Source organism: Lolium rigidum, chromosome 4, assembly GCF_022539505.1.
Source record: "Lolium rigidum isolate FL_2022 chromosome 4, APGP_CSIRO_Lrig_0.1, whole genome shotgun sequence".
In the NCBI taxonomy this organism is placed as follows: Eukaryota; Viridiplantae; Streptophyta; class Magnoliopsida; order Poales; family Poaceae; genus Lolium; species Lolium rigidum.
This window is the reverse complement of record NC_061511.1, coordinates 235,853,625-235,872,472: the sequence shown is the minus strand read 5'-3', so window position 1 is coordinate 235,872,472 and position 18,848 is coordinate 235,853,625. Positions and strand designations below refer to the sequence as shown.

Below are 18,848 nucleotides of genomic sequence, written 5' to 3'. Positions count from 1 at the left end.
CTTTACTTGTTCTTCAGGTTCTATAGGTTTCTTTTCACTTTTATGAACCGCACTATTTATAACAGAGTACTCCTTCATTTTAGCAGGGAAAGGAGTTTTTTCAATATAAGCTTCAGGAATAACATGATCAACAGTTTCAACTACAACACATTTATTTATAGATGAATCAATTTTATCTTTATATGGTTCATGATACTTATCAAAATTCTTCTTAGGCAATTCATAATGAGAGGCAAAAGCTTTATAAAGACTTGCAGCAACTTGAGAATCAAGACCATAAGTAGCACTCATATTACGAAATTTATCAGTATCCATAAAAGCTTCAATGCATTTATAATCATACACTACAAGAAATGTGTTAACTAGTGACCTTCTTACAGTGACCACAAATAAATTGGTCGTAACTCTAAGACCATTTCATAACAAATGGTCGTAGCCCATTTGGAAGGGTCCAAACCCTAATTTTCTACGACCATTCTGGTCATAAAGGTTATAACGTAGTCACACGGATTGGTCATAACATAGATGGCATGGTCCACAACCTTAAATTTAGCCGACTACGACCAATTCAAATAGTCATGACTACTAATTCCTGATGCCTTAAAATGACTGGTCGACCACCTCAACAATTTTACCTACATCTCTTGTCCATGTGTCAATTTCCGCTAAGGTGTCTGGATATCATTAGTAATTGCCCCGTTGACCAGAAGCTTCGACTACACATATCCAATGAGATGCGGAACCTACCATACCACCATACTAGGCAAGTATGATCCACCACCGATCGGCAAGTGAACCCCTAGTAAACTGAGAGGAGGGACGCACCGACCACCAACCTTCGACCTGGAACTTATGTCGCACCAAAATTATTACATTTGTCTAAAACATACATGGATATAAAATTTGAAGCTTACTAATTTGGTATAATTTAACATGTACCTATACTAAGTTTTAAAGTTAAAAAAGAGCGCAAAATAAAATGTAGCAATAATAGGACACCTGCGAAATCACACGGGAGCTCAAAACATGGGTCCTCATAGCAGTCAAGCTCGTGCCGAAACATGTACCGCGAGAACGAAAATTGGACCCGCGCCAGGCGCCACCCGCTCTGATTCCCCGCCCTACGGAAAGAAAAGTTTCCCTTATCCCGCCCACACCCCACCCGCGGCGAACGATTTTTTTTCTTTCAAGTTCCCCACCCACCCACCCGCGAGCGAACAAACCCTACCTCTTTCTCCCCCATCTCATACGCCGCCGCCGCCTCTCGCAAGGACTGAAACAACGACCGCATCGCCCCTCCCTTTTCCCACCACCGCCGCCTAACCCTAGTAGAAGAAACTTGCCTAATGTTCCCGGCGTTGAGCCCCAGCTTCGACACCGGCCAGTGCCCGCTGCGCTCCATTCCGCTGGACTTCCTCTTCATTTCCCACGCCTACCTCCAGAACATCTAGGCCTCCCCATGTGTGTTGCCATGTCGGGGCTCTGTTCCCGCCAGATCCGGCCGTGCGACCGTCGCTACGAGCCACCCCGTATCCAGGCTCGCGCTCCGCCTCGCAGAGCCCAGGTCCGGCCATCTCCTCCAGATCAGTCAGTAGCTGATCGATCCCGTCTCTCCCCTTATCGATGTGTTTCCTTGACCTTTCATGTCGTTTTGCAACCGATCTGATTTGATTTCCTATCGTTTTTCTATGGTGTGGAAGGGAGGCCAGCGGTTGCAGATCACCTGCTTCCCCAACTATGTGCTCTCCTGGCGCTACAACTTCGAGAAGGACCTTGACGAGTTGATCCAGTACCACAACTTCTACTCTAACGTCTCACCAAAATATGCATCGAGGTACACGACATACCACTGCTCCTTTGCGTTCTCTAAATCGTCCCATGGATTGTAATACATGCTACGAATATCCTGCTAATTTTCAAGTAGATTGCTTATTGCTAATGCTGTTATGTTCTCTCAGATACTGGAGAAAGGCGAGCTCCAAGTTTCTTGCAAGGAGAGGGAGCGGCAAGGTGCAGTCAGGGAGGAGTACGCCAGGACGGTCGGCATCCTCAAACAAGCTAGGTCAAGTCATATTGGAGGGCACACGTAATAAAATCACTGTAGGGGTCAATTCTTGTTTTTCTTGTGCGAAGACCTGGCACCTTGTTTGAGGCATACCAAATAAATTCTCTGTAGGTTCAGTTCTCGTATTCAGATTTTCGTATCCTTGCAGCAGAAACTTCTTTAGGTGCGTATACTAATCAGGTTCTGAGCCTGGTATTTCAAAGCTAGAAAACTTTTTGGTAGAGGTTCAGGTTCCAGTTAATATCTGTGCATTTAAGTGATGTTTTAGCAAAATAGAATTTGCATGTTCATCTCTGAAAATTCACTGAACATTTTAGTATTTGTGCATTTGAGTGAATCTGCAGCTAGAAGGAGGGTAGCATGGTCTGTATGTATACTTGCTTGTTTATTGAACTGGAGCACGTCCTGTTTTGCAAGTACTAGTGAAACTGGATCTTACTAATTATGGAAATGAGCATTTAGTTTACATATAACTAGAATATGTATTCTTGGGTGTTCTCATTATCATGGCGCTACCGGTATATATTCTTGTATAGTATGGAAATTGACACATCTTGCCCCAGTTGTGGTTTGTGTACTACAGTTTATCTTGTATAGTGTGAGAACCAAAATATTCCGTTGCTAACAGTATATATTTTTTCTGAGTCGCTATAGTTTAGCATGCAATATATGATCTCCTGAAAGTGTACTCAGTTTCTATCATGTATAAACTAAAAAAATTCCATGTTATGCACGGGTTTGGACTGCATGTATACAATGTTAATTGTTTTACATGAATGCCCTATAGTTTCCCAGATTATGTTCTATAGTTTCTCATACCTGCTTCATTCTGCACCTGGCTAAATTATTGATAAGTAGCTTGTTCCATCTCTTGTTCTGCATAATGTTGAATATCAACATCGTGTACACTGTGACTTTCGTTTGTAACCTTCTGATGAATATTTCAGAGTACTCTGCTACTGTGTGTTTTTGTCCTTTAACTGTTTCCAGTAACTGGTAGTTGTTCCTGCTCCTGTTTAGGCGTCTTTGCTTAAAATTGTGTGCATTGTAGGTAGACAGATTGATGGACATTCCATAAAGTTTAGAAGGGTCGCCCCGTCACGTGCATGACACATGTTTTTTCTAATCGCTGAGGTACTTTGTATACACTGGGTTCTTCCCAAGTCAACGTGGTAAGTTCTTTGCGCTATCTGTTCTATTTTTTCTGCTAGGAAATGTTTTTGTGTGAGCTGTGGATGATCGTAACAAGCTGCTGCGTAGTATACGTTTTGTATGTGTCTGGCAAGGACTCATTTACAACTTTCTATGACACTTAGTTGTTTGTTGACATTTGGAAGTTGGACATAATATTGTTTTCGCACTTATCGTGAGGTGAACTCATGCTGGTTGAAGTTAAAAATGCCGTATTTGCTGCTTGTCTGATTATTGACTATAAATACTATTCTTAATTGTGCCTTTCTCAAACTGAAACCCAAAGAGTAAAAGAATATTTTTAGCTCCTGCATGACTACTAGTAGTCAGGTCATAAGTTACACATGGTTAAATATTTTGCAATTGGAAGGCCACACCACTATATTGGTGTAACATGCATCCTTGCCCTTCTTGGTTGCTTGGCATTCAGATAAAAATATGTTTGTTTTTCCGTTAGCTAACCAACCTTTCCCAAGACCTGTATGGTCATATGAAGTTTTAGTCTTTTGTAGGTATTCCAGAATGTACCCTTGATTTTAAACCAGTTTTGAACAAAATGCGCGGACAAGATCATGCACCTTTTGCTACCTAGTATGCCTGTGCAAGTTCAGATATGGACATGATGTTATGTTATTATTATTTTAATTTAGAAGCAATTTCATGGTATGATCTTTTTTATGTTGTATCGTCATGCAGGAGTGATCAAGAGCATTATGATTGAGCTCAAGGTTGAGGAAGATCAAAGAGAAGTCTCGGCAAAGAAATGGTAGCTAGTTATTGCCCAGAGCAGTTATAATTTAATAGCTGAGACGTTTGCACATGTGATACGTAATGTGCAAATACTGTAATTGACTTAACGATGTTGTACTGGTTGTAACTTGAACTACTGTAAATTTTCATTTGCTCTCTATCTGTTATGTCCACAGTACTGGCTGTTATTTTAAGATTTTCGTATGACGTGAAATAATTAGAAACTGATGATTGGGACACATTAATGGATACAACAAAATCGCTGAAATCAAAAATAAATGACACAAATGGTACAGGTTGAAAATAAAAAGGCTGAAATATTGAGCTTGGCCCATTTAACATAGCAACATTGTTGGGCTTGGCCCATGTGAAGCACCAAACTGGACTGATTTTGATTTAGAACCATTTAGTTTGGTCATATATCTGCCACGTAGGATTGGCCACGTTGGATCTGACGTGGATAGGGCAGGCCAGCCCGTGACCAACATTTTGGTCGTAGAATCTACGACCATCCATTTTGGTCGTAGAGGATTACGACCATTTAAATAAAAAGGTCGCCGTGCGTCGTCAGTGACGCTCAACTGGCGACCAACAGTTATTGGTCACGGCGTGGTCACAGATGGCGCACAACGACCTTTCAGCGACCAATATGGTGGGTCGTAAGTCACCAGATTTCTTGTAGTGATAATTTATACCTGATTCTCTATCCTTGTCGTTCTCCCATCCTTCAGTATTTTCCTGGATCCGATTAATTAAACTCTTCTTTGTTGCGTGTAAATGATCCAGAACAAGAGGTATCCAGCAAGGTCTTGTCTTGAAAAGAAAGTCTTGCATAGAAATTATCAATAATAATATTACCAGGAAGCTCATGAATGGGGCATTTGAGCATTAAAGACTTCAATCTCCCCCATGCTTGGGCAATACTCTCTCCATCATGAGGCCAAAAATTATATATGCGGTTCCGATCTTTGTGAATCTCACTTGGAGGATAGAACTTAGAATAAAACCGGGGCACAATATCATTCCATTCAAGAGAATCCCCATTATCCAGTAATTTATACCAATGCGGCGCTTTACCAGACAACGGTATAGAGAATAGTTTCTTCCTCACTTCATCCATAGCAATACCTGCACACTTGAATAAACCGCATAATTCATGTAAGAACAGTAAATGATCTCCAGGGTGGACAGTTCCATCCCCGTATACTGATTATCCACTACACGTTCAATAATTTTCATAGGTATTTTGTATGGTATTTCTTCCTCACCTGGCGCCTCATCCACTACCCTTGCAGTAGTAGTAGATTTTCCAAATAAAAACTCAAGAGAAGATCTCTCCATAATGAATTATGGCAGCAGGCAGAAATAAAATCAGCACAAACAGTAGAAGTTTCCCTTACCAATTCCACTTACCAATAGCGCTTCACTCCCCGGCAACGGAGCCAGAAAATACTCTTGATGACCCACAAGTATAGGGGGTGTATCGTAGTATTTTCGATAAGTAAGAATGTCGATCCCAACGAGGAGCAGAAGGTGTTGACAAGCAGTTTCGATGAAGGATTCCCTGTAAATGCTCACAGACAAGTATTCAGGGGGTTTTTATGTAGCAGATGAATAAAGTATGAGTAAGTAAAGTGCGAGAGTAATAATTACAGCGAGTGGCCCAATCCTTTTTAGCACAAAGGACAAGCCGGTTTGTTTACTTATAATGACCAAACGTTCTTGAGGTCACACGGGATTTTAGTCTAGTGCTTTCGCTACATACGTCTAATTAATCTTCATTGTTTTGATAAGTGTTGTGTGGGTGAACCTATGCTAATGTACCGCCCTTCCTAGGACTAATACATACTTGTGATTATACCCCTTGCAAGCATCCGCAACTACAATAAAGTAACTAAGATAAATCCAACCACAGCCTTAAACTCTGAGATCCTACTATCCCTCCTGCATCGATATACCAACGGGGGTTCAGGTTTATGTCACTCCGGCAACCCCGCAATTGGCAAACGAGTACAAGATGCACTCCCCTAGGCCCATAAAGGTGAAGTGTCGTGTAGTCGACGTTCACACGACACCACTAGAAGAATAACACCAGAACTTAAATATCATAACATTGAATATTACTCAACCATACTTCACTACTAACATTTAGACTTCACCCATGTCCTCAAGAACTAAACGAACTACTCACGAGACATCATATGGAACATGATCAGAGGTGATATGATGATGAATAACAATCTGAACATAAACCTTGGTTCAACGGTTTCACTCAATAGCATCAATAGCAAGTAGAAATCAACACCGGGATAGTTTCCCCTATCGAACAATCAAGATCAAACCCAGATTGTTACAGCGGTGACGGTGTGCAGCGGTGGAGACGGCGGTGATGATGATGGAGATGATGGTGATGGTGATGGAGATGATGTCCAGCTCGATGGCGGTGACGATGGCGTCGATTTCCCCCTCCGGAAGGGAATTTCCCCGGCGGATCTCAGCCTGCCGGAGAGCTCTTTTCTCTCTGGTGTTCTCCGCCCCGCAAAGGCGGTTGTGTCTCTTCGCGACTTACTTCCTGGAGCTTAAGTTTTCGGGACGAAGAAATACACGAAGGAAAGGAGGCCAGAGGGGGCTGTGGGCCCCCTCCTCACAAGGCGGCGCGGCCAGGGCAGGGCCCGTGCCGGCCTATGAGGGGGGCCCATGGTGGCCCTCCTCGGCTCCTCCTTCTGGCTCTCGTCATCTTCTGGAAAAATAGGATTTTTCATATAACTTTTGTCAATTGTTGATCTTCCGAAATATTGCATTCTGACGGCGCTTTTTCCAGCAGAATCCTGACTCCGGTGCGCGATCCTCCAATAATCATGAAACATGCAAAATAGATGAAATAAAATAAGTATCATCTCCAAATACGAAATATATCAATGACTAACAGCAAATTATGATATAAAATAGTGATGCAAATTGGACGTATTAGTTGGCTTGGCTAAACTCTGGTTGCAGGTGAATTTTCTGGGTAGTCTCTCCGATACATGTTCTATTATTATTCCGGTGCTACTAGTCATGGTGATGGCCTTCTTGGCGCAGTCTATCAATCCATGATGTTTCAACATCCAATCCATACCCAGGACTACTTCCAATCATTTTGTTCCCAGAACAATCAAGTTTGCATAAAAATCTATTTCATGAATTCTGATGGGTACATCTTTGCAAAATTTTCTAGCTTTAGTTGTTGACCCAGTTATTTGAACTATCATGACATGTTTCAAGCTGATTGGTTGAATCTTACTAGTGCACACAAAATCTTCTATAACAAATGAATGCGATGCTCCTGAATCAAACAACACTCTTGCTGGTATTGAGTTAACAAAGAACATACCCAGCACCACGTCTAGTGCTTCCTGGGCTTCCTCAGCGTTCATGTGGTAGAGGCGACCTACACGGTTGTTCGGGTTGTTGGGGGCAAACTTCTTGCCGGTGGAGACACGGCGTTGCTTCTAAGCAGGTGCAGCGGTGTTGCTGGCGAGCTTGGCTAGCCTTTTGGGGCAATCATTGGAGTAGTGTCCCACCACTCCACATTCATAGCAGGTTATTGTAGCCTTGTCCTTGGTTGCAACGGGGATGGCATTGCTTCCAGTCCTTGGTGCAGTGTTGTTGTTGTTGTTGTTGTTGTTGTTGTTGTTGTTGTTGTTCTTGTTGTTGTTGGGGGCTCTCGGCGGAGCGCGGCTGAAGTTGTTGTTGTTGTTGTTGTTGTTGTTGTTGTTGTTGTTGTTGTTGTTGTAGTGGCCTCCTGGCCTGGGGTTTCCTCCACTCCGGTTCTGATAACCCGGACGTGACATCTGTGCATTGGGCTTGTTGTTCCTGGAGGCGAAGCCTACGCTTGAGTTGGGGCGATACCTTGAGGCATTGCTGGGCCCACTCTGATTCATCATGCGGCGCTTGCGGTTCTCGCTGGCTTGATGCAGTTTGCCCTCCATTTGGATGGCGGAGTCAACAAGGGCTTCGAGGTCGGCGAAGGGGAAGTTGATCAACACAGTCTGCATCTCATCATGTAGTCCGTTCAGAAACCTTCCCTTCCTCTTCTCAGTAGTATCAGTCTCATCTGGGGCGTACCTTGACAGAGTCAGAAACTTTTCGCGGTATTCCACCACGGACATCCGACCTTGCTTCAGTTCACGGAATTCATCTCTCATCTTCTTTATCAAACCCGGGGGCACATGGTACTTGCTGAACTTGAGCTTGAAATATGTCCAAGTCATAAACTGTCCCGCGTTCATGGCACGGGTGCTTGTCCACCAAGCTCTTGCTGGTCCTACTAAGTAGTGCGTGGCAAACAGCACTTTCTCATTTTCTTCAACTCCAGCTACTTCTAGATTGTTCTCCATAGTTTGGAGCCAATCATCTGCATCCAAGGGTTCCTCAGTCTTGCTGAAAACTGGCGGGTTATTTGTGTTCTGGAAATTCTTGAGCTTTGATCCTGGGTGATCATGATGGCCTTGGTTGTTGTTGGCAAGCTGTTGAAGTGCTGCAATGTTGGCTTGCCTTTCAGCTCTTTCAGCTTCTCTATCTTCCAGCATCACTTGCAACATCTGCATCATCGCGTCTTGATTCGCGTTGCGGGTTGGAGGGGCCATCTGAGCATTGAGATAGATCATGAGATAAGAGGGAAATTCTCTATGTCTTGTTTTGTGTTTAAGTTCAAAAGTTTAAAACTTGAAGTCTTTTCATGATGACACAAACATACATTCATTCATGACAAACAACACACATTACAAGCTAACACACTAAGGGTTTTAAGAACCCTTCTTCTCCAAGCTATGATACATGGGGCGGGATACAACTCACACCTATGATAGTGCCACCAGTGAAACTACTCTCCATCCACATCTATGGCGACGTGGTCATCCTCTCCGGCGTCCAGGAACTCGTAGTCTTCCTCCTCGGTGTTCTCATCCTCCTCGAAGTCGTCATCGTCACTCAGGAAGGTGCTTCCTCCCTGAATGTCTTCTCCATCTTCCTCCATCTTCTTCATCTGCTCCTCCTGGGCCTTGATAGTGGCCTCAAGAGCTGCTATCTTCTCGCGGAGGCGAGTGATGGTGGCATCCTTCTTCGTCCGCTGCTGGCGGAGAGTCCTGTGGTCCCTGGCGAGCAGCTTGATGGCGTCGCCCTGCTCGATGATGTGGGCGTGAGTCTGGTTGGCGTACTCACGGGCGAGGTCGAGATCCTGCTGAGTGTGGTACAGGATGAAGTCGAGATGCTCCACATGGTGCTTCAGCTCCGGGTGGGGTGGCATGTCCATGGGCTCTCCAGCAGAGTTACGCCTCGCGAGGTGAGAAAAGCGAGGGTCCTTGAGTGTCTCCCCGCTCATCCCGCTCAAGCGTGCGAGTCCCTCCTGAAGGGCGTGGGCAAGTCCATCCAGCCAGTTGCTCTCCCTGAAGGAGAAGAGGATCCTCTCAGAAGTGGGAGGCTCCATCTTCCCCGCAAGTCAGCGGTGATGATCCACTGCAGCTCTCCTCCTGGCTGGTCCGTGACCTGAACTCCGTGGAACTTCGGGTGCGGGCGATCAAGGTGATCAGACGGGGCGTTGAGGTCGTGCTCGAAGATCAAGCTTCCCCCATTCCCGAGCTGGTAAAACTTCGTGTTCACGGGCTTGATACGTCTCCAACGTATCGATAATTTCTTATGTTCCATGCTTGTTTTATGATGATACACACATGTTTTATACATACTTTATGTCATATTTATGCATTTTTCGGCACTAACCTATTAACAAGATGCCGAAGAGCCAGTTGCTGTTTTCTGCTGTTTTTGGTTTTAGAAATCCTAGTAAGGAAATATTCTCGGAATTGGACGAAATCAACGCCGAGGGGCTTATTTTTCCACGAAGCTTACAGAAGACCGAAAGGGAAACGAAGTGGGGTGACGAGGCGCCACCACACTAGGGCGGCGCGACCCAAGGGGGGCCCGCACGGCCCTAGCGTGTGGCCCCCTCGTCAGCCCTCCGACTCCGCCCTTCCTCCTACTTAAAGTCTTTGTCGCGAATACCCCAGTACGGAGAGCCACGATACGGAAAACCTTCCAGAGACGCCGCCGCCGCCAATCCCATCTCTGGGGATTCAGGAGATCGCCTCCGGCACCCTGCCGGAGAGGGGAATCATCTCCCGGAGGACTCTTCACCGCCATGGTCGCCTCCGGAGTGATGTGTGAGTAGTTCACCCCTGGACTATGGGTCCATAGCAGTAGCTAGATGGTCATCTTCTCCTAATTGTGCTATCATTGTTAGATCTTGTGAGCTGCCTAACATGATCAAGATCATCTATTTGTAATGCTACATGTTGCGTTTGTTGGGATCCGATGAATATGGAATACTATGCTATGTTGATTATCAATCTATCATCTATGTGTTGTTTATGATCTTGCATGCTCTCTGTTATTAGTAGAGGCTCTGGCCAAGTCGTTACTTGTAACTCCAAGAGGGAGTATTTATGCTCGATAGTGGGTTCATGCCTCCATTAAATCTGGGACAGTGACAGAAAGTTCTAAGGTTGTGGATGTGCTGTTGCCACTAGGGATGCATTTGTTGATTACATTACGCACCATACTTAATGCAATATTCTATTCTTTGCAACTTAATACTGGAAGGGGTTCAGATGATAACCTGAAGGTGGACTTTTTAGGCATATATGCATGTTGGATAGCGGTCTATGTACTTTGTAGTAATGCCCAATTAAATCTCACACTACTCATCATAACATGTATGTGCATGGTCATGCCCTCTTTATTTGTCAATTGCCCAACTGTAATTTGTTCACCCAACATGCTAATTATCTTATGGGAGAGACACCACTAGTGAACTGTGGACCCCGGTCCATTCTTTACATCAAATACAATCAACTACAATACTCGTTCTACTGTTTTCTGCAAACATCATCATCCAAACTATACATCTAATCCTTTGTTACAGCAAGCCGGTGAGATTGACAACCTCACTGTCACGTTGGGGCAAAGTAATTTGGTTGTGTTGTGCAGGTTCCACGTTGGCGCCGGAATCCCTGGTGTTGCGCCGCACTACACTTCGCCACCATCAACCTTCAACGTGCTTCTTGGCTCCTACTGGTTCGATAAACCTTGGTTTCTTACTGAGGGAAAACTTGTCGTTGTACGCATCACACCTTCCTCTTGGGGTTCCCAACGGACGCGTGTTGTACGCGTATCAGGGCTCCATCTGAAAGTGAAGTGAAGGATTAAGTTAGAGAAGTGAACAAGTGTGGCAAAATTTTAGATACATTTCTAAGGAAGAGCATGACTTCTTATTTTCCAAAGAACTCAAAGAGAAGACAAAGACTAAGTTTTTCAGAAATACTCCATTCATTTTTTAAACTAAATTTTTCAGAACGTCCATTTCTAACTAGGGTCTCCTAAGGTCAAACAATGGCTCTGATACCAACTTGTCAACACCCAAATTTTTAAGTCCGGATGCCTATTATGTCATACATCGCAATCCAGGAATATTGTTGTTGCAAGGCATAATAGTTAAGTATCACAGTCATCATTCATTACAAACCATATTGTCTTACAACTTGAATCACATAATCCATATTACACGAATAGTTGATCTATTGATCAACGAACAAACATAAGTTCATAGCGGAAGCGTAAAGAATAATTGAACTCTCTAGTCCACAGGCCAACGCTTGACGTTAGGAGCTCCTAGTTGTGGTAGACGTCCTGCTGATCGTCCTCCTCGTACTGCTGCTCGGCTTCATAGTCTGGCCATTTGAATAGCCAGGGACAAAGCCGTGAGTACTTTCAAGTACTCGCAAACTAATACTAATGTAAGTACTAACATTGCTATTGAGAGTGTTCTAAGCTCTAAGGTTATTTGCATAAAGCCAATTTTAGTTTAGAAACATTTTAGTAAACAACTCCTCATGTGCTAACTAACTCAAGTGGGAACATTAGTGTCATTCCCACAACTCTGTTGTGATTCAAATTCAAAGTCACCGTTCAAGTTCAAGTTCAAAATTCACCAGTCACAAAGATATAAATTCTGATGACGGAAACAGTATGGCCTTTCCAATTGTCCATAACCGCGGACGCGGCTATTCAAATAGGTTTACACTCTGCAGAGGTTGCACACTTGTGCCACAACATTTGATTACATCCGTCAGGGATGAACCCCGAATAATCGTAACTCAGTACGCGGATCATCAACCGTTAATTTCACTTACACATCCTAGTATAGGCACCTCTCCCCATGAGCTTGGCCTCCTGGTGATAACCAACTGTTATCCCGGGAACTGCACAGGGCTTGGCCGTACAATTCACCTCAATTCACATCATTTCACTTTCAACAGAGGCAGCCTCGGCATAACCCCTATGACGCTTGTTCAGAGGGAACCCATACGAAGACACATAAATTTACAGCTAAGCCCTACCCTTAATCAGGTATTGTGGGGGTACTCAAAAATTGGAATGGTATCGCATCCAACTCAATCATCAGTTTTTAGCCATTTCACCAAGTCAAATTCATGTCATATTCACCTTCAAAAATCTTTCAATGGAAATGACTCATCATTCCAAGGTTTTCACCATCATCATTTCACAAACACATGTTCCCATCTAGAGTAGTCAGTTTTTATTTAGCACTAGCATCTAGGTATGAGGGGTGCTAAGTAATTTGCTTTGCTTCTAGGCTAACTTTGATATTCTTGTACTAATCCAACACTAACCAAGTGAATCATGAATCAAAAAGTACTTTGATAAAACAAAAGTAAATAAAGCTTGTAAAGTAAAACTGGGAAGTAGGATCATGAACATAAAGTAAATGGGTAATGCCTTGCTCATGGTGAGCTTTGCACTTTGCAAGAGTATTATCTTGCCTTGGTTGGGGAATTGGTCAAAGTGGTCTTCTTCTCCTTGGAAGTAGACCTCCTCCTCCTCTTGATACTCCTCGGTACTAGCGTCTAAAATACGAATACGGGGTACACAATCATCATACCAAACTTATTTACTAAACTAGGTACACTCATGATTCACACTACTTAAACTAGCATCACACATTACTATTAAGTTGGTGGAGGTGTTTTCTTATTTAGGAAAAATAATTTCCTCTCATACAAACTTAGGTGTTAATTTTAATTACTTAGAGAAATAATTTCCTCTCATTATCTTATTAAGGTTTAATTTCTCTCATGAATAATATGTGACCTAGGTTGACCAAAGTCAACCTCTTCACACTTATCATTTGAGAAAATGATTTAAATGAGGTGTAGCACCTCATACAATTTAATTCTAACATGGTAAAGATTTAATATCATCAACAATTCATATGAGACCTAAATGACCAGAGTCTCTACCTCATTTTTAAATGTTCATGACAAGATTTAAATGATAGAAACACTCCCATAATTTATTAATAGTTTTGGACAATATCTTTGACTAGAAATAGTCATATAGTCCTTTCATTAAACTAGGCCACGATCATTCAAAGTAAGCATGGCATATTTTTGCAGAAACAATTAGTACAAGTGTAATGTGATTTATAGGAGTTGGAATTAACTTAAAAGCATTTGTGGTTGATTTTTAATAATTATTCTAAGGCAGAAAAGTCCCTGTCTTGTTTATTTTCCTACTTTAATTCTATAACAGATCTATGGTTCAATCCAGTGGCATTGTGTAGATAAAATTCTAAGCTTTCCAAATATATAAAATTTGGCCAAGTAGATTTGTCCCTATTAAATTTTAAAGTTGACATCAGATTGCATATTTCTCTATTTGGAATTTTCGAATTTGAAAACGTGGGCTGGCGGGAAACTGTTGGGCTGCGCATAGAGAGAAAGAGATGGGCCGGCCCAGCTTTGCAGAAGGCCAGCTGACAAGGTGGCATCCACCTGTCATTGGGTTATAACGCGCGAAGCGGTACGGTGAGAGGAGGGCCGTGCGATTAGAGATGAGATCGACGGCCGAGAGGGGTCGTCTTCTCTGGCGAGATTGGGACTTACGGGAGGCGGAGGTAGGGGGTCGGAGATGTCGTCGGAGCTCCGGCGATCGTCGGAGTTGTGCGCCGCGACGTTGGAGTAGATGAGGAAGCTCCTGGAAGAAGTTGCGTCGTCAGGGGCGGCCTCCTTCTCCGGCGAGCTTCGGCTACTGTGGGCGGCGATGATCTTGCCATTGGTGGCCTCCGGTGGCTAATCGAGCGAGGTGAGTGGTCGAGGAGAGGCTGTGTGAGGAGGGGAAGATGAGGGCGTGCTCAATTTGAGAGGAGAGGTGCTCCTTTTATAGTTGCAGGAGGTGGCTGTGGCGCTCGACTAGGGTCGCCGTCGTCGTCGCCGTTCCAGGGCTGCGAAGAGGCAAGGAGTGGGCCCGTACGATTGCTGGTGTCCTGGCAAAGCTGACGCGCGTGATGGTGTTGAAGACGAGGCTCGGATGCGACTGCGAGGTGGACGAGAGCTTGCAGACTCGTGGCACGTCGCGTCGACGATGACGATGGCCACGGTGTTCCTGCGGTCAAACGACGGTGTCTGCGAGCTTGCTGGTGTCCTGGCGCGTCTACTGGCGAGCGGAGCAGGTGAGTGGAGGCGAGGAGCGTCGGCGCTCGTCACGCTCTGGCGCGTCCAGGGTGAGTGCCATGCGCGCACTGGCGCGTGCATGGGCGTGTCTGGGCGAGTCTGGGTGTGGCGATTTCTACCCGTTGCGGTGCGATTCTTGGTCGTGGCTTGGTCTGGTCATGCTCAGGTGAGTGAGAAGAAGGGGAAGGACATGGTGGAGCAGGCCAGAAGCGACCAGAGAGGGCGATGGCATGAGGTGGACGTGCCATGCCACGACATGGCATGCTCTTGTCGATGTGATCAAGAAGGGGTGCAGGGAAAGTGGTGGAGATGATGCAGTGAGGTGAGAGGAAGCTCCAGAGATGCAGAGGAGGCTCAGGCTTGGACTAAGTCTCCTCCATTTTCCAGCATGGGCACTAATAGATGCCCTGCCTAGAAGGAGTTTGATGAAATGCCCGAAAGAAAATAATTTTTGAATTTTGCAAATCTTTTTGGTGGGTTGTAATCATATATTATTTGAAGTATATTGGTGGTGGTGGTGGTCAAAATGGAGTTGAATTGCAAAATCTCATTTTGCACATAATCTTGAATTTGTTTCAATATCTCCACTTGGCTTGCTTCTCATTCGAATTTGAGACAGAGTTTGGGGTGATGGTTTTGGGCAAAGTTGTTCTCCTTGATGTTGTCTTGGATGAGGTGCAAAGAGTTGGCCAAGTGTAGAAGAGAAATCTCAAAAACCAGGGGCTCAAAGTGGGTATCATGCTGAAATTGTCACATGTGACCATAATCATATGTGATCTCAATTTGGATTCAATTTTTATTTGAGTTGAGTTTGTTTGTTTCCAAAAGTGTTAATAAGTGTTTAGTATCCATTTACAACCAATGGTGCAAACCAAAATGGTCTAGATTAAAGATTTGTAAAAATGGCATAAGCCATATGTGTGTGTTGAATTGATTTTTATAATTTCTTTTCTTATTTCTTTTTCTTTGTATTTGGATGATCATGAGATCATGGTTAGGGTTTTAGAGTAAGGGTAAACACATAAGCAAGCATCATGGCAAAGGCACACTCAAATATTTAATAAGGTGAGCTATATGCATATATAGTCCTATATGATGAGAAAAAGTTTTTGTTGGCTCAAATATTTGGATTCTTGGAAACTTTCTCTTGCTTCTTTTATTTGAAAACTTGGGATGTTACAAAATCAAACTATATTGAGGATCAAAGATTGCAAGAGGATATGAAGGTGAGAAGGCTTCGACAAATGAAGCAAGCAATCCAATGACCCAAAAAGAAACACAAGCTTAATAAGAGGGAAGTAAAAAACGAAGCTTGTGCCAAAAACAAGTATGAGTGCGTGAAGATGCAAATAGGATAAAACAAGCACTCATGACCAAGATCTTTGTGGAGTCATTAACAAGTCAAATAAGAATAAAGGAATGGACTCCAACAAAGAGGGATATCAAAAGATATGCACCATCTCTTGTGTGTATAAGTTTCTCTAAGTGGACAACATCACGAAGACGTTTATCCACAAAGAAACATGCACACACAAGATAGGTACAAGAGAGATGGAGCAAGATATCCAAAACAAGCATGCTCAAGGACTTATCTCATCATAGAAAAGTAAAACCAAAAATCAAGTAATGAGATAACCAATTCCCAAAGAAAGAAAGGTTCCAAATAAACCAAACCCTCAACGCTTTTCATGATGGCACAAAAGTACCGAAAAGAAAAGGTTTGTCTTCCAAGGTCAAATTCTTGAAAAAAGGGAGTGTTCTAGCAAATATAGGAGAGCTCCCCCAAGATTAGTGCACTATTTAGGATTTAGCATTTGAATACAAAATGCACAAATGCGGGATCATCTCTCTACCATTGTTTATCAAAACACTAACAAGGTTCAAGTGAAATAAGGATATCCAAAAGAGGCAAGGAAGACATATGGGAGTCTAACCCACAAGGTCAAATTCTTGGCAAGAAATAAGCAATTGAGCACATGAGCCAAGTGTGAGGATGATCCGGAACAATACCACAAAATTTATTACCAATTGTCCAAGGACAAGAGGTGTATAGGAAATATCCATATGGTAGTTTGTGAGTATGTCCAAGATCATCCTTACAACTAAGAAACCATATGGTAAAGTGGGATTTGTTTGAGCACTGATGTCTACGGGAGCTTCTATTCTTGTAGACAGTGTTGGGCCTCCAAGAGCAGAGGTTTGTAGAACAACAGCAAGTTTCCCTTAAGTGGATACCCAAGGTTTATCGAACTCAGGGAGGAAGAGGTCAAAGATATCCCTCTCATGCAACCACTGCAACCACAAAGCAAGAAGTCTCTTGTGTCCCCAACACACCTAATAGGTGCACTAGTTCGGCGAAGAGATAGTGAAATACGGGTGGTATGAATAAGTAGTAGCAACGGCAATGACACCGGAAAAGTGCTTTGCCCAGGACGATAAACAAGCAGTAGTAATGTAGCAGTAGTAACGCAGCAGTAGTAACGCAGTAAAACAGTAAACAAGCAGTAGTAACTCAGCAGTATTTAGGAACAAGGCCTAGGGATTACACTTTCACTAGTGGACACTCTCAACATTGATCACATAACAGAATAGATAAATGCATACTCAACACTTTTGTTGGATGATGAACACATTGCGTAGGATTACACGAACCCTCAATGCCGGAGTTAACAAGCTCCACAATAATGCTCATGTTTTAGTAACCTTAAGTGTAAGATAGATCAACGAGACTAAACCAAGTACTAGCATAGCATGCACACTTGTCACCTTCATGCATATGTAGGAGGAATAGATCACATCAATATTATCATAGCAATAGTTAACTTCGCAATCTACAAGAGATCGTGATCATAGCATAAACCAAGTACTAACACGGTGCACACATCTGTCACCTTTGCACACGTGCAGGAGGAATAAAACTACTTTAATAACACATCACTAGAGTAGCACATAGATAAATTGTGATACAAACACATTGCAATCATAAAGAGATATAAATAAGCACCTCACTATGCTCTTCAACATTGAGTAAGTATTCCGTGAAATATGGCCTAAGAGACCCACACGGTGCACACACTCGTCACCTTTACACACGTGGGACTAGGAGTCTCCGGAGATCACATAAGTAAAACTCACTTGACTAGCATAATGACATCTAGATTACAAGCATCATCATATGAATCTCAATCATGTAGGGCAGCTCATGAGATTATTGTATTGAAACACATAGGAGAGAGATGAACCACATAGCTACCGGTACAGCCCCGAGCCTTGATGGAGAACTACTCCCTCCTCATGGGAGCAGCAGCGGTGATGAAGATGACGGTGGAGATGGCAGCGGTGTCGATGGAGAAGCCTTCCGGGGCACTTCCCCGCTCCGGCAGGGTGCCGGAACGGAGACTCCTGTCCCCCGGATCTTGGCTTCGCGATGGCGGCGGCTCGATAAGGTTTACGTGGTTTTCGTCGAACGCCCCGATGTTTTCGATCCGGGGGCTTTTTATAGGCGAAGAGGCGGCGCCGGGGGTCGAAGGGCTGGCCAAACCCTAGGGGGCGCGGGCCCCCTAGGCCGCGCCGGGGTATGGTGTGGTGGGCTCGTGCCCCCCCTCCGGTCCCTCTCGTGTGTTCTGGATGCTTCCGGGGATTCTAAGATCTTTGGCGTTGATTTCGTCCGATTCCGAGAATATTTCGTTACTAGGATTTCTGAAACCAAAAACAGCGAGAAAACGAGAACTGGCACTTCGGCATCTTGTTAATAGGTTAGTTCCAGAAAATGCACGAATATGACATAAAGTGTGCATAAAACATGTAGATAACATCAATAATGTGGCATCGAACACAAGAAATTATCTATACGTTGGAGACGTATCAGCATCCCCAAGCTTAGTTCTGCTCGTCCCGAGCAGGTAAAACGATAACAAAGATAATTTCTGGAGTGACATGCCATCATAAACTTGATCATACTATTTGTAAAGAGTATGTAGTGAATGCAGCGATCAAAACAATGTATATGACATGGGTAAACAAGCTGAATCATAAAGCAAAGACTTTTCATGAATAGCACTTCAAGACAAGCATCAATAAGTCTTGCATAAGAGTTAACTCATAAAGTAATAATTCAAAGTAAAGGTATTGAAGCAACACAAAAGAAGATTAAGTTTCAGCGGTTGCTTTCAACTTGTAACATGTATATCTCATGGATATTGTCAACATAGAGTAATATAATAAGTGCAATAAGCAAGTATGTAGGAATCAATGCACAGTTCACACAAGTGTTTGCT

The 18,848-nt window shown here is 43.6% G+C and overlaps 1 protein-coding gene across 8 annotated transcripts; it reads left to right on the top strand.

The window, feature by feature from the left end:
* Positions 1-1,243: 1,243 nt before the first annotated feature.
* On the top strand, positions 1,244-4,200 carry LOC124649875. Of its 8 annotated transcripts, none has more exons than XR_006986826.1 (5): positions 1,244-1,564; positions 1,701-1,834; positions 1,959-2,062; positions 3,117-3,237; positions 3,953-4,200. XR_006986826.1 is itself a non-coding variant. In XM_047189441.1 (5 exons), the coding sequence occupies exons 1-5, from the start codon at positions 1,460-1,462 to the stop codon at positions 3,118-3,120; spliced, it is 423 nt and encodes a 140-aa protein (XP_047045397.1). In that variant the 5' UTR covers positions 1,244-1,459; the 3' UTR covers positions 3,121-4,200. The 8 variants fall into 8 exon arrangements, 6 of the variants coding, with proteins under 6 accessions (XP_047045397.1, XP_047045399.1, XP_047045395.1 ...); XR_006986825.1 differs by having other exon boundaries at positions 1,959-2,100; XM_047189441.1 differs by adding an exon at positions 2,177-2,228 and having other exon boundaries at positions 1,959-2,086; positions 3,117-4,200.
* The last annotated feature ends 14,648 nt before the right edge of the window (positions 4,201-18,848 follow it).

Coding starts and splice junctions, on each gene's coding strand:
- LOC124649875 (XM_047189439.1), top strand. CDS start 1,460: ATGTGTGTTGCCATGTCGGGGCTCTGTTCCCGCCAGATCCGGCCGTGC. Junction 1,835..1,958: donor TCACCAAAATATGCATCGAG/GTACACGACATA, acceptor ATGTTCTCTCAG/ATACTGGAGAAAGGCGAGCT. Junction 2,087..3,952: donor AGTCATATTGGAGGGCACAC/GTAATAAAATCA, acceptor ATCGTCATGCAG/GAGTGATCAAGAGCATTATG.